Source organism: Notothenia rossii (assembly GCF_949606895.1).
Source record: "Notothenia rossii genome assembly, chromosome: 5".
Classification (NCBI taxonomy): domain Eukaryota; kingdom Metazoa; phylum Chordata; class Actinopteri; order Perciformes; family Nototheniidae; genus Notothenia; species Notothenia rossii.
In genome coordinates this window covers 41,159,651-41,174,650 of record NC_136903.1, presented here as the reverse complement: position 1 = coordinate 41,174,650, position 15,000 = coordinate 41,159,651, and the positions used below count along the sequence as shown (strand labels likewise).

At 39.9% G+C, this 15,000-nt stretch overlaps 1 protein-coding gene across 4 annotated transcripts in view; it reads right to left on the bottom strand.

Moving 5' to 3' along the window:
- Positions 1–15,000, bottom strand: part of LOC307041411 (aminopeptidase N-like) — a 388,536-nt gene that overhangs the window by 313,576 nt on the left and 59,960 nt on the right. For all 4 annotated transcript variants that reach the window (XR_013808750.1, XM_079684804.1, XM_079684805.1 and 1 more), the window contains 2 exons: positions 258–337; positions 1–115 (listed from right to left, as the gene is read on the bottom strand). The exon at positions 1–115 is cut by the window's left edge and continues 16 nt beyond it. Coding sequence is in view for 3 of the 4 variants with exons in the window: in XM_079684804.1 (XP_079540930.1) it covers positions 1–115; positions 258–337 (195 nt within the window). In the remaining variant the exon portion in view is untranslated. The remainder of the gene's footprint in view (positions 116–257; positions 338–15,000) is intronic.

Sequence of the window (15,000 nt, the reverse complement as noted above, 5' to 3'; positions counted from 1 at the left end):
AGCTGGGCCAGGAGGCTCTCCCAGTTTCCACGGTCGTAGTTTACCCGGTAATATCCAGTTACATTGATGTTGGCAAGGAGCCACGAACCATCTCTCGTCATTTCAAAGTTTACCGCTGAGAAGAAAGGGGAAAAAGTCAACATGTAATAGCTTTAATACAATAGTCATTTAAAAACATTAATAAGGTACGCTGTCCAATAATTTACAGAATTAGGACTGTTATCAGCATTATGTGTTTTTAGCATATTATTACACACCGTGTTTTTCCTTCAGCCACCAGATATCTGTCTGGACTTCACCGCTCTTCATCCACCTAACAGGAATAAGCCACTCATATCTAGGGGAAGCACAATATCACAATGTATTTATGATTGAGGCAAGTGAGGGTGGAAGATTAAAAAGTAAGCTAAGAGAAGAACATGTATCAAACCAGCTGTTTTTTTCAAACATCTATGCATTCTGGTTTAAGAATATGTGGGTTTGAGTCACTTAAAGAGGCCCATGCTGGTTTGGGTTTTTGTCACATGGCGATGTATTTTAAATTGTTTATATATGACAGTTTTTATTGATGTGTTTTAATTCTGAAATGTGGTTTTACTTCCTGCTGCATGCCTTTGTTATGAAATGTTTGGACTGATTTTAACCCCTTTACTTCGGCCGCATGCTGATTTTGTGGGAATGCTGACACAGCATTCCAACTATCCGATCTCCTGCGCACAAAATTCTTTATTATTCCGCCGGGTTATTTTGCGCCTCTTCTTCTCCCACATTGAACATCACAGAAACTCAGTTAAAACATCAAAACGTTCAGCTTGGTCGGGAATCGATGGCTATTACTTTTATCATTCATAACTTTCATAATTCCAGAGATACATCCCATAATTCATCACATTTTTAACATGGAAGTCAATGGAGAAACTCTTCAGACTTCAACAATCTTCATGCAACTTCAACTGCTAATTGCTCCTTCTTCAACTGTTAACTGCTCCTTCATACTTTCACTCAGAAACCTCATTCCAACTTTAAAATGTCACACATCTTTCTGACATTATCCGTGTAACACAACTTTTAAATCTGATTCTTACTTTTAGAGATATTAAACATTGTTCAGACCTTGGTAAAGAGGCCTTCTTCAGATTTTAGAGTGTTTGATGTCACAGCTAGAGTGGAGGACAGATTTAATGTTGCCTTCATATTTTCTTTTAAACTTGCCATAATTCCCAAACCCTACATCCCTGAGACATAATTTCTCATGGAAAACGTAGGAAAACATCTCGTAGCTTGAAAGATAAAAGAAAATTAAGCAAAATAATTAAACGAAATGCCTCTTGTGGGCATGAAGTGACAAAAACTTTCAACATGTCTCCATTAAACCCCATTGTAAGTTCAGCCTCACCTTTCCCCACCGCAGCAGCCGCACACCTTTAGTTAATCTGCCAAAAAGGCCACATTATTAACCCGAAAGCACACAAAAAGCACACTTCAGATGCTCAAGTTCCTTGACATGCTTCACGCTTTGAAATTTCACCGATATCTGTTACGGTTCTTCAACAAAACGTTCACATTTAACAGGTTTATCTCTCATTCAGAACAATGAAAATGCTCTCCTCTCACTGATCACCATGGAAACCTTTGATCTCTGGACACGTCGTTGGCTCAAATATAAACACCTGTGTCATGGAACACGATGATGTCATAACTCCAACTGAAATAATTAGAACAGCAGACTAATGATGTGGTCACTGGAGTTTAACAGACTGTCTCAGCCTATTCTTTCCCGTCTGATGGAGACTTCATACTGACTTCAACATGTTCCACATATTTTAGACATTATTGGTGACGTATGCTTTTAGTTCTAAAGTTTTCAGTTCAAATATTCTGCTGCTTTTTCATGCATTTATACTTTTATTTTCTTATTCTTATTTCACATTCAAGTCCTCTCTATTCATGAACCCTTTAAAGTACTCAGCCACACCACTTATATACCAGGTGTGACTGTTGAGTATGAGTTAATCTTTCAAACACAAGGTTGCTTGTTTGATTCAAGCTCTTGTAGTCAATATGTCAAGGTATTTATCCCTAACATTTGATCAGCTAACTAATGACACACACTCAGAGGATCTTTATAAACGTTTTAAGTATTGCACCTTTAAACATGACTCTTATTAATCACTTTTAAAACCAGCGATGCACTACAGTGTCAGCTTTTCTAAAATAGAAACTTCAATGTTCACATCTTTCTAAAATCTAAATGATTCTACTTTTCAATGACTGTGACGGGGCTCTATTTGTCTATATGTTCAAAAAGTGCTCAAACTTCCCATGTGTGCTAACAGTCCAGCCGTGAAGACATCTACTGCAGTGGTTCCCAACCTGAGGGTGGGCGCAGAGTGGGCGCCAGGCCTCAGATGATTTGAGGCCAAATATCATATTTAGACTTTTTTTTTTTTTTTACATATAAGTCAAGACATGATTGTCGCTAAATTATAATAAAATCAAAAAAATTATTAATTAATTTTAATAAAAATTCAAGTTAGTAGCTAATAAAGGCATAAAAAGACAGACATGTATAATTCTTTCTTTAATAGAAATGTTTCTTCTGCCCGCAAAGTGTCCAAACCAGGCTTTTCTGGATAAGCGCATTTTTAAAACATAGTCATTGTCCATGCTGGTTTCAGTTGGATTATTTGTCACAGTTGCTCCGATCAGATCGGTCTCCTCCATTTTGTAGATTATTTACGACTTTTGAATCCACATAAACACATCGGCAAAATCCGACCTTTGTGAATTGTTTCCACTTGTGCCGTCCTTTAATTTCTTAAAGGACGGCGCAAGTCCAATAACCATCAAAGTCACTCCAATAGTGCTCCTTAATTACGCTTTCATCCTTCTTTAACAAAATACTTCACATTCATCCAGTTTGTGACAGTATTTGTAGCATTTTTTAGACTTATAAACATTAATGTACCCCCTTGTGTGTGTGTGTGGGGGGGGGGGGGGCGCAACTTCCAACAGGAGTCATTTGGGGGGGCTCTTGGGAAAAAAGGTTGAGAACCCCTGATCTACGGGACAGTTTTGAGATTTCTTCAAATACCAATGCTCGCCATGAAACACGGTTTTCTCATAACTTCAGTGAAAATGCTCCAAATGGCCCAAAACTTCACAGGTTTGGTAACGATGCAGCCATCAACGCATCTAAGCGTATTATGGGATGTCATCAAATGCCGTTGGCATGGCGACAGATCATTCACCATCAAGTTAGTACAAAAGTTTGCAGTTCAAATATTCTGCTGCTTTTCCAAGCCTTTTTACTTTCTTTTCTTCTCTCATCACACATTCAAGCCCCCAGTGTTCATGTATCATTTCAATCTAAATTATTCACTTTCTTCTTATACATTACCTTTCAGCATAGCAGTTTGTTTGTTTATTTATTTAAAGGACAGTGCACATTAATCCACATTGCTGTAAATGAGCCAGTATTAGCCAGCAGACTAATTTTCAACTGTTGTCCTTGGCAAGATGTTAAATGACCACAACAAGACTGGAAAATAAAAACATAATTAAATAGAGTACAGCAGACAACAGCAGTACAACAATAAATAGGAACAGCAGTACAACAATAGAGAGGAACAAACAAACATAGCGTCAGCTTTTCAGCATAAAGCATTCCCACTAGCAATTTCTTCAGGAATTGAATTCTCTAGTTGACACTGAGTTGCCAGAATAAGTAGCACCTGGAGCCAAATTGCACTGAACAACACACTCTCACTCCATAAACGTCCAGGAGCGACGCTTTGTCAGGGTCCCGAGGCGTGCAGTTGTGACGCTCCTAGGCAGTGGTGTAGTCTACTTTTTTGTAGTGGGTATACTGTAATAATTGTATTCATCCTGTCTCGAAGCAACACCTCATGAACACCATCACACTTACTAATGCATAGACTAGTCTTGAGACTGGTTATGTGTTATCAACATGTCAATGTATTATAAGCATTTTTATGTGACTTTTAACTGCCAGAGACATTAACAATAAAAAAATAAAAGAATGAACAATGATGGAAAAAGCCCACTTATCTTCTAGGGTTGAACAATTAATCGACATTTTTATCAAAATCTCAATATGGCCTACTGCAAACACTGTCTCTGACACAGCTCTCACCAAATTTCCAACTAAATCCTGTCCACCCTTCTCCGTGAGCTCCTGGGCTATTTTGTGTGCTCTGGACGTCTCATGTCGTCTAATCTTGTTTCTCAAAGAGGCCAGAGATGTTGATCTGCTTGAATCTGAGGACTGGATCTTAAAGTGCACCCACTCCTCAGACATAGACACTCGTTGTTCTGTGAGGACACCTGTTGATTTTGTAGCGCTGCAAAGAGCACAACCTGGAAATAAACAAAACCATGACTCATTAGCATAATACAAGTTTTTACCAATAATATCTGCAGAAAAGAGCCAAGATTTACTCAAAAGTATTTAATAAACTGCTTACAATATTTACATCATGGCTAACAAATGCATGAAAAGCAGATAAAAGGAGAAACATTTTCCACTTTTTCAATAGCTAATTATTTGACAACTACTGATAACTAACATATAGTATTATAAAACGGACAAGTCAAATCAAGCAATCTGATTGGTTATTAGCCGTGATATACTGAGCGTATACCACGGGTAGAATTGTAAGTTACTTTTCACAACAAGTCAGTATCCCTCCGCGTCTGAGAAAAACAGTATACCGTTGGTCTGCAGTTTGCTTTTCATACTGGAGCAAGAAAGCAGCGGAGAAGTAACGGGGCAGAAGCTGGGCAGAAGCCCTCCTTTTTGACGCAGCGGTCCAGACATAGACATCAAACGGCAAAACATATTCAGTGTGCAGTTCCTTTGGCATTAGGGCAGGGATATCTAGATACTTTTGAAGGTTTAACATAATGAATTGTGCTACTTTTAAAGCAAGCAACGATGTTTTCAAATCTGTAATCAAAGAGGTCCGCAAAAACGCTATCGACCAATCAGATTGCTTGATTTGACTTGTCAGTTTTATAAATATATTTAAATTTCTTCCGTTACGAAACAAACTTACAAAGCATAAAATGGAAACATTTAAGATTAACTTCGACCTCCGGGGGGGGTCTTACTATAGTATGTAGGAGTGGATTGAGCAGTTCCTATCTCCAGAAAAAAAAGCACCAAAACTACGACATGCAGAGCTACGTGAAGAGCAGGTAGACCAACTGGAAAAGTAGCACCATTCAAAAGCTTTCTGATGCGGGTCTTGAAACAAAGCAGAGAAATTATGACCGTTAGTGGCCACAGGTGCGAAAGCTCTCTCCAGAGCTACTGGAAGCCCAATCTCGGGGACCGGAGAAAGTGGAGCAATATTCTCGCCACGCCAAGCAACAGCCTCGAACAACCTCAACCTCTACAAGTGACCACGTAAGCCATGCTACTGATGCTGGACAGGTTTTCAGTGGCTGCACAATAAACAGCAACATACACATTAATGTAAATAAACAGCCAAATAATGGATCAACGCTCTCTGTCTAATATGTTCGCTTGCTGTTAGTGTTGTTGCATAGCAACCACCTTGCACTATGTTTTCTGCAGAAGGCAAAGGAGGGACTATTTTATTTTGAACATCATTATTTACAATTAAAAATTATTTAAATTAGAGTGTGTATTTTTCTTTCATATTGCCACACTTGGTAACCGTTTTATAAAAGCAATAGCTCACTTAAGGCCGTGATATATGCTCATTATATCACAGCTAAGGGGGTTGTCGACCCTCCGCTTCGCGTCGGCCCGAACCACGCCCCTTAGCTGTGATATAATGAGCATATACCACGGCCTGTCGTGAGCTATTGCTTAAATATAATGGTGCAAATGTTTTAAATGCACTTTTAACATGACCATGAATTAACTCTCATTTGCATAGTCATTGACTTTATGAATTTCTGTTGTTTAGACCAGCTTTCCTTTGCATGTGTGCTGACATTTACCTAACTTTCTGTCCCTCCACTCTAACCAAGGATGCCTGTTCTTACATTCCAGCTACTGTTACGTTAATGATAACCATGCTAATTCCACTTACCGGGTAAATTTGCGGTAGCGCCGGGCTCGTTCTCTGTCACCTTTAGGACAGCCGCCTGACCTGGCTCTTCTTCTGTAGTGGTAATAGGGGAAAACTTCGGAAAACATTAAAATATTTTCGTCTGTTTTCGTTTCATGTTTGCTTCCTGTTTAGCGCTCCGCGAACTTGAATGATGGAAGGATCAAATTCTGATAACGTTAGAGAAACGTGGGGTTTGTCAGAGCCGAACAAAGTGTGTTGCTGTTGCTTAGCAACAGGCCAAAGGCGACGGAAGCCCCAGACGTCCAAAAGTATTAACACAGAAGGGGGCGAAAGCGTGAAAGCGAAGTCACAAAATGATGTTGTTACGTATCATCGCTCATTTTTAAGAGGGCATACGGAAATCACTGGCATTTTCTAGTGGGTATACGGCGTATACCAACGTATCACGTAGACTACACCACTGCTCCTAGGCTCCTTCAGCTTCATAAAGGGACGCAAATAGCTTTCAACTGATTGCAATGTATTCCCATCTGCGGCGGGATTTGACGCTCATGGAAGCACGGCATTTGTTTTTGTGTCGGCTGCACTTAAAGGCAATGTGAGCGTCCATTCCCATTGGATAACGGAGAATTGTACAGCCGGAAGTAAGTATTCCCCTTACTGTCGATTTATTTTACAGTGATATCTGCACTACTCATCGACTAAAAAACACCAGATTATCCCTGTTAATTACACAACATTGATTGGTTTAAATTGTGTGCAATGCTTTTGTATTTTTCCCCTTAGATTCTGAGAAACAAATATTTTTTCGGAGTAAAGGGTGGCAGTAGCTACACTACCCAGAATCCCCAACTATCGTTTAGGACTACACCATGTGCTCTGTTTGACAAGCCCCGTGATTAGTTCTCAAGCTCTGTGATTGGTTGACCTCAGGCCCGGCTCCAGGATGAAATGACTGAGGGGGCTGTTAAAAAATCCGAGGGGGCGATTTTTTTTACAACAACGGAAAATACTGGCAATGTAATGAATTGACACACCAAGCTTTTTTCCTTCTCAATGCTCTACAATCTCTTTGCTTCTTTATTTTTATTCTGGATTTACCCCTCTCGTTCTGTTCTTTTCCTCTGATCTTTAATAATAGAGAGTAGATATTTGATAGATAGATACCTGCACTTTGGTTAACAGACTAACATTGATTTCCTCAATTTATAAATGGACAGGCTCTGTAATTATACCATAACCTTTTCACCTCTATCCCTTAACTCGTCATCCTATACAGATTTACTTACTTACTATCTACTCTAGTCAGGTCAGGATTAAAGAAATATTAATCTGGTTGATTTTTTATTTTCAGGATTGAATGTTCAAATCAAGGCCTAAAACCTGGCATCTCATAAGAAAGTGACTAATATCCTCCTGGGACCCAGCCCATTGAAAATGTCCACTGTAGTGGACATTTTGTTAACATGCATCTCCTTTGACTCTTTTGAGCTACTCTATCAATCCCTGATGTACTGTACAGAGGACATCCTGGTCTTTCCAGTGATATGTCATTGGTTAAAATTGCATGCTGGGAAGTTCCTCTTTCTTTTCATCCAAAATGGCTGGCATACCAAAAACAAAATGTTATAGAAGCAGGAGGAGAAGTCAAATATTGTTGAATAATTGTAATTTTTACCATGAAAATCATATATGTTCTTGTTTATTAACATGTGAGGAACTATATAATTTGTTCTGAAAGCAATTAAATAATTCAAGTTTTCAAATAAATGTCCATTCTAGTGGACGTCAGGGCCATCTTCATGGACTTAATGACTCAATATTGTTGCAGGAGACAGAACTGAAGCAGACATTTTCTGTACCAGATAGTTCAGGGAGATTCAGATTTTGAGCTCTCAGATGATGAGAGAGATGATGATTTCACACCTGGGATAGAAGAGGGTCAAGAAGAAGGGGGGGGGGGAAGATGCAGGAGGCTCCTTGAGCGCACAGATACAGACAGAGAGACAGATAGGGACGAGCTGGACATGGCCCTCTGTGGGCCAAGAGTAGCACATATGTCTTATTGTTGTTTTTATTTTAAGTGGAGCCATGAAAAATGAGAATTGCCTCAGGAATGCCAGCTTTGTTTTTATGAGCATGGTCAAATGGAGACCACATCCATACAACTAATCAAGATGACCTACAGCCCGTGCCGACTGCAGGCAATGAGGTACTTTTCCCACTACATTGACTACAAAGTCTTTGAAGATCTGGAAAGATTCACCAAAAACCAAACTAGTTTTTGAGTGACCAAATAAACAGCAATGTTCAGATCAATTACTTATTCATGTTTTAAATAAAGGTGAATATATTATTGTATTAATATCACTCTATAACCATAATACGTTACATAGCCTATCTGTTCATTTTGGCTGTCTTTTCAAACTAATATGGTCTCGACGTCCTCTACAGTGGACATACTGTAACATTTTAAAATAAAATAAAATAAAAAAAGTCTAAATTGCAAGATGTTTTTTTAACCCTAAATAGGTAGGAAATCACAAAAAAAAGGAAATTGGAAGACACTTTTTTTCCTCGGGTCCCAGGAGGATATATAAACCAAATGTAATATTGGATCAAATACTACACCAAATGGACAGACACAGATTAAAAATAAAAATAAAGTCCCCTGGTTTGTCTCTAGAGCAGTGGTCGCCAACCAGTCGATCGCGATCGACCGGTCGATCGTGAGTGTGGTGCGGGTAGATCGCGGACCGTTAAAAAAAAAAGTAACAAAAGAAAGAAAAATTAAATTAAAATAATAACTTTTGAAAAATACGTTTTTAGATGTAAACCTATCATCCACCACCCCGTTAGAAGGTGCCACTTGATTGACATATATTTGAGACACCTCAATAATATAATACATTAACCGTGCTTTACGTGAACCTCATCATGAGTCATAACACAAGAGAGGACGGCAGGACTGTAATTTCCCGTGTTCAGTGAATGCAACAGAGGCAAGTCACCAGACCAATCAGAGAGTTGCATGGAAATACACGTGTGCTTGTGTCATTCAAGCTCGGCTCTGTGTGTGTGTGGCAATAGCGCATTTAGGGAGAGAGGGGGAGAGAAGGGGAGAGAGGGACCGGTGCTAGCGGGGACCGTGATGTTAGCATCTGGTTAGCTAGCTGCACTAACGGACATAAGGACCTGTCTCCACAACAAGCTGGAGGAGAGTCCTCCCCTGTCAGACTGAGGGGCTCAGGTGAGCTAAAGGACTCTCTGAGTGTTTAGAACGGTTTTGTCACAAATTATTCAAAAGATTATTTCCACGGCACACCTTCATATGATCATTATAGTTATACAAACAATAAGAGAATAAATGAAAAACAGGTATGAAATAGCCTACTATATGGCAGTAAAACAAGATTATAGTTTGAAAGGGGAGTGATTTGTAAAATATCCATAAAGAAAAAGAAAATCTGTTTACAGTTCTGTTTCATCTGGGTGTTGTGAGATGTATCCATAGATCTCTTCATGTTGCTCTCAAAGTGCACCAGATTGATGCTTTCAACTTCAATATTTAAAAAAAAATCTTCCCGGGGGAGCATCCACCCGGACCCCCCTAGAGGAGGTGAGGACCTAGAGGAGGTGAGTACCCCCCTAGAGGAGGTGAGGTCTGCCCCCCACTCATAAAAAATAGCACTTTACCCCTGCCTATATGCCTTGAGCTGATTATGGAGCCTTCATTGTAACAGTAATTCAGATGCAATTAGCCTATATAAAAGGCCTCAAATTGGAAGCATTGTCTGGGCCGTCTTTTTCACTCAATTCTGCAATAGGTAGATCTCGCCTTTCACCTAGGCCGAGGTCGGTGATCTTGGGCTTAAAAAGGTTGGTGACCACTGCTCTAGAGTCTAACTGCCATGAGAAAAATCAAATCAATGTTCCAAAATCCGTCACTAGTACCACTCGCTCATTGTTCCAATATGGTTTATATAATACATAACACATTATTATTCTAGTAAAAGGACTCGCTTTGGGGCAGTATGATCCATACAGGCAGCCCTACATAATAACAAGTAACCATCATGTGTGGTGCTATCTGTAGTTGTTTGTCTTATTTTGTGTTGATGTCAGACCACATGGATTTAAAGTCAATATACGAAAGTAAATCAAGAAATGAAGTAAACAAGCTGATCTTCAAGTTCCTCAAAAACACTGGTCTGAGGACAAGGATTTAATATAAACATTTAATAAATCAACAGTAGTTGGCGATATATGCTCCAAGTGGAAGCGATTCGCCATTAAAGACAAAAGAAGAAGAAGAAGTAGTAGAAGAAGAAATACGCTAACGCTACAAACAGGCACAACACTGTTACTCTGTTTTTACTGACATGTAACATTAGATTTCACCTTGTTCTATTTTTTTTAACACACGTTCAAAAACGGGAACCTTTTCGGGAGTTTCAACCGGGTACCAGCCACCGAAAACGGGGACTCTGCCCGGAAAACGGGGACTTTTGGTCACCCATCCGACTGTGTTTACAGCTAAGCACACAGGCTAACATTAAGACTACAAGCTCACTTGGGGTTGAGGCTTTTTTACACGTTGCTTGACTGCCTGCCCACATATCTTATCCAAACATAGTAACGTGTGTTGGGGGAAAATAATTATTTAAAGTTATTAATAATTGTGACATGTGTTGTACTTTTTGATGGATGAATGATGCTCTAAGTGAGGGGGCAAAGGATACAACTGAGGGGGCAATGCCCCCTTTTGCCCCCTCGTGGCGCCGGGCCCGGTTGACCTCCAACTGCATTCCATTCATTCCAACGGCTGGCGTCTATGTCACGTGATCTTCAAATTTCTCCCTGCAGAAAAAAAAAACATGGCCGAACTTCGTTTTATTCTCGGTGGAAGATGCTTATTTTAAAGTTAGTTTGGCCATTAAAATGCGTTTTGATGTCATTTGATGCGAGAAATATGAGTTGTTATTTCAGATTATGTGTGCAGTGGATGTACATGATCTTTAGTTTGCTAGTTATTACGAAGATTACTTCAGGAAATTGTGTCCATACAACGTTTTCATTGTTACCAAGACGACCAAGACGCTGCTATCGATATTATTTCTGTTATGTTGTGTAACTGTTTAATGGTGTTATCTTTATTGCTACCCCCTTCCCCGTCAATGTATAGTGTTGGTCCACAGCGCAAACATATTAGTTTAACAAAATCTGCATCTAAAAGTGTGGCATAGATACGTTATTTTCCCCTGTGCAGTTCCAGTCTCACATCTCACATCACATCGTCATAAACAAATACCGGAAACAGACCGAAAACATTTTTTTAAAATAAAATAATACTTTATTCCGAGTGTGCTTGCTTTTCTCTTTGAAAGTCATCACATAACGGCATTGTAATACACGGTTCGGCTGCATTAAATATTACATATCTGCCGTAGTTCTCTATTTATAGAGCCCTGATGAGAAGAATTCTAGACAAACATGAGGAACTGCCGCCAACACTGAAAACGTGACGTGGATCATAAATATATCAGCAATTAAACAACATCTTACATTTCTTTTCACCAGTCCGTCTCCTGGCAGTATCAACTCTAATTCGGCTGACTTTTATATTTTATCCAATTGGTAGATAGGCTGTATTTACACCATAAAGGTGCACAGCTGATATAAAGGGACACCTAGTGGTTAAAGCATGTTATTTTATTTCATTATTTTTATTATTAGATATTAATAGGATCCCTAAAAAGTATATTCATTACTCGTTATTCTCTACTAATAGTTAATTAAAGACTGTATATAATGACTATTTTGCACATCCCTTTCAAGATTTCAAGATTTTCTAAGGTTTATTGACATATCATATTCACAAACGGTGTAGTTATGCAATGAATGAAAAACTTGGGTCGCAGGTTCCTCAATAGTGCATTACAAGACATCTATCAATATTTGTGCATACCTCCAGCAATGTTAACTATATTGAAGCACTTATTTTAACTGATATTATACATATGTATTATACTCTTATAAGATGTATGTAGATATTTAATCTCCGGCCTTCTCAGGTATTGAACAATCAATAAATAAAGAACACAGAATTATTAAATATAAAACACAGAATTTGTGTGATTATACTAAATGATTTACAAATAAACACCACTGCATATTTACAACTGTTACACATGCTGATGTAACGCAAATGTTTCCAACTTGGGATCAATAAAGTATATCTTATCTTAAGATGATCGATGGCTACTGCCATATTTGCAAAATTTGCCTCTGAACCTTGACAAGTGCATGTTTCAGGCTTATCAATTAACAACAGGAAGGGTCACAGACATAAGACCAGCTGTTAAATAAAGCTCTTCTGACCTTAGCTGGCATGTGGTTATATATACCAAACATCCCCCCTGGCTTTAAATACATCACTAAACCCCGCCCCTCCCGCCGTGGTGGCGGCCTTGCTGTAATCCACAATCAGAACATCCAGATCACAGAACTAACCCTCCCCTCAGTATCATCCTTTGAATTCATTCCCTTCAAAGCCCCTCCCTCACTGACAGTCATCCTCATCTACCGACCTCCTCACCTCTGCTGACACTGGTTCCCTCAATATTCTCATCCTCCTCGACCTGAGTTGCAGCCTTCGATACCGTGAGCCACAACATCCTGCTCACCCGACTCAGGGACATTGGTATTGAAGGTATTGCACTCAGATGGCTAGAGTCCTACCTCACTGAACGATCCCACTTGATCTCCCTCCCCAACCATTCCTCTGCCACAGCTTCAGTCATCCAAGGCGTTCCTCAAGGATCAGTACTTGGCCCTCTCCTCTTCATCATTTACATCCTGCCCCTCGGTCAGATACTCCGCCACTTCAACCTGGACTTCCACTGCTATGCTGATGACACTCAGATCTACCTCAGCACCAAATCACTCCATAACCCACATCGATTCCTGTCTGACAGCTATTAAAACTTGGATGCAACATAACCTCCTCAAACTGAACAGCAACAAAACAGAACTCCTCCTAATTGGCTCCAAATCCACCCTCAGCAAGGTCACTAACATAACACTCACCATCGATGGCACCATTGTTTCCCCCTCCAATCAGGCACGCAACCTTGGTGTAATCTTTGACCCCACCCTCTCCCTCGAACCTCACATCCGCCAAACAGTAAAAACCTCATTTTTCCACCTTACCGCAATATTGCAAAAATCCTACCCTCTCTCACCCGCCCCCGCAGCCGACTTGACTACTGCAACTCACTTCTTTACGGCATCAGCACTACATCCCTCAACAGACTCCAACGGGTTCAAAATGCAGCTGCACGTCTCCTCACGCATACCAAATCATGGCATCAAACCACCCCAGTCCCCAAAGACCTCCACTGGCTACAAAATTCTGGTCCTCACCTACAAAGCACTCCACCATTTGCCCCCACCCTTATCTCACAAACCTTCTCACTCCTTATCAACCCCCACGGTCCCTCAGATCCACCGCAGCCGGATTCCTATCCATTCCCACATCCACACTCTGCAGCTTTGGGGACAGAGCCTTCTCAGTGGCAGCTCCTAGGCTCTGGAATTCCCTCCCCCAAGATCTCCGTGACTCTGAGTCCCTCATAGTCTTTCAGTCCCGCCTCAAAACACATCTTTTCAACTCTGTCTACCCATAAGCCCCCCCACCTCTCAATCAACTTCCTCTTGACTGCCTTATTTTTAATTTTACTATACTTACTTGTTTGCCTGTCCTTGTTTGTCTACCCTCCCTCATATTGTAAAGCGTCTTTGAGTTGTGAAAAGCGCTATAGAAATAAAATGCATTATTATTATTATCATTATTATTATATATTAATGCTGCCCATTATTGGCACAAGCAATTTTCACCCATTTATTAATTATATGTTTTAAATGTGAGTGTTTCCTATCCCCTAAACCTCCAGGGATGTACACAGTTTAATACTGGCAACTTCTTATTATGGGAAATACGAAAACGTCTTTTAAAACTACAACTCCCAGTAGAGACCTGCCATAGATAGAGAACGTGATGCGAAACACAATAGCCAGCATGTGTAGTTCTGGGGATGGGGTGGGGGAGGGGGGGACGGGGTGGACCCGTTCAAATCCAGTTTTGGACAGTCTGCCGTGGTTCCATCCCATTTCAATTGCTGTTAGACGCTCGGCGTAACCCTCGGAGCACACTCTCCAATCACAGAGCTTGAGGACTATATCGGGGTTTGTCAATCAAAGCAGAGAGAATACTTACTTCCGGGTGTAATATTCTCCAAAGCAAATGAGCTGCTCCGATCCTCGGTCCTGACGGACTCCAACTTGTGTTTATTAATCAAGCAAATAAATAAACACAAGGATAATTATGTGTTATTGTTGAGTAAATGGAGAATTGCACAGAAGAAAATAACGTCCAACTTAGTTTTTACAAGTTTTTTTGTGAGATTGGGTTGGATTGTCAAGTCCCAAAACAAACCATGCAATATATTAAACGTTAAGTACTTTGTCAGGCTTAATATAGATACCCCCAAAGCTTTTTGCTTACATGTATTTAAAAGGAGACCTTAACCTAAAGTATTATCTCATGTTTAAATAAAGCCTAATTAGTTTGTCGGTTTTGCACATCCTCCTATTAATATCTTTGTACATCCGGCACTAAACTGTTTTATTCAGTTCTAAACAGAGCCTTCTCCGTTGCTGCACCCACCCTCTGGAACTCACTACCCCAATCCATCAGAGATTCTTCCTCCCTCACAACATTCAAAACATCACTCAAAACCCACCTGTTCAACACTGCATTCAACCACTGACCCCCTATTTTTTTTTTTTTTTTATCTCTTTTTGTATTTCTTTGTTTTTGTTTTTTTATTCTCTGTCAAAGCGTCTTTGAGTTTCTTGAAAAGCGCTATAC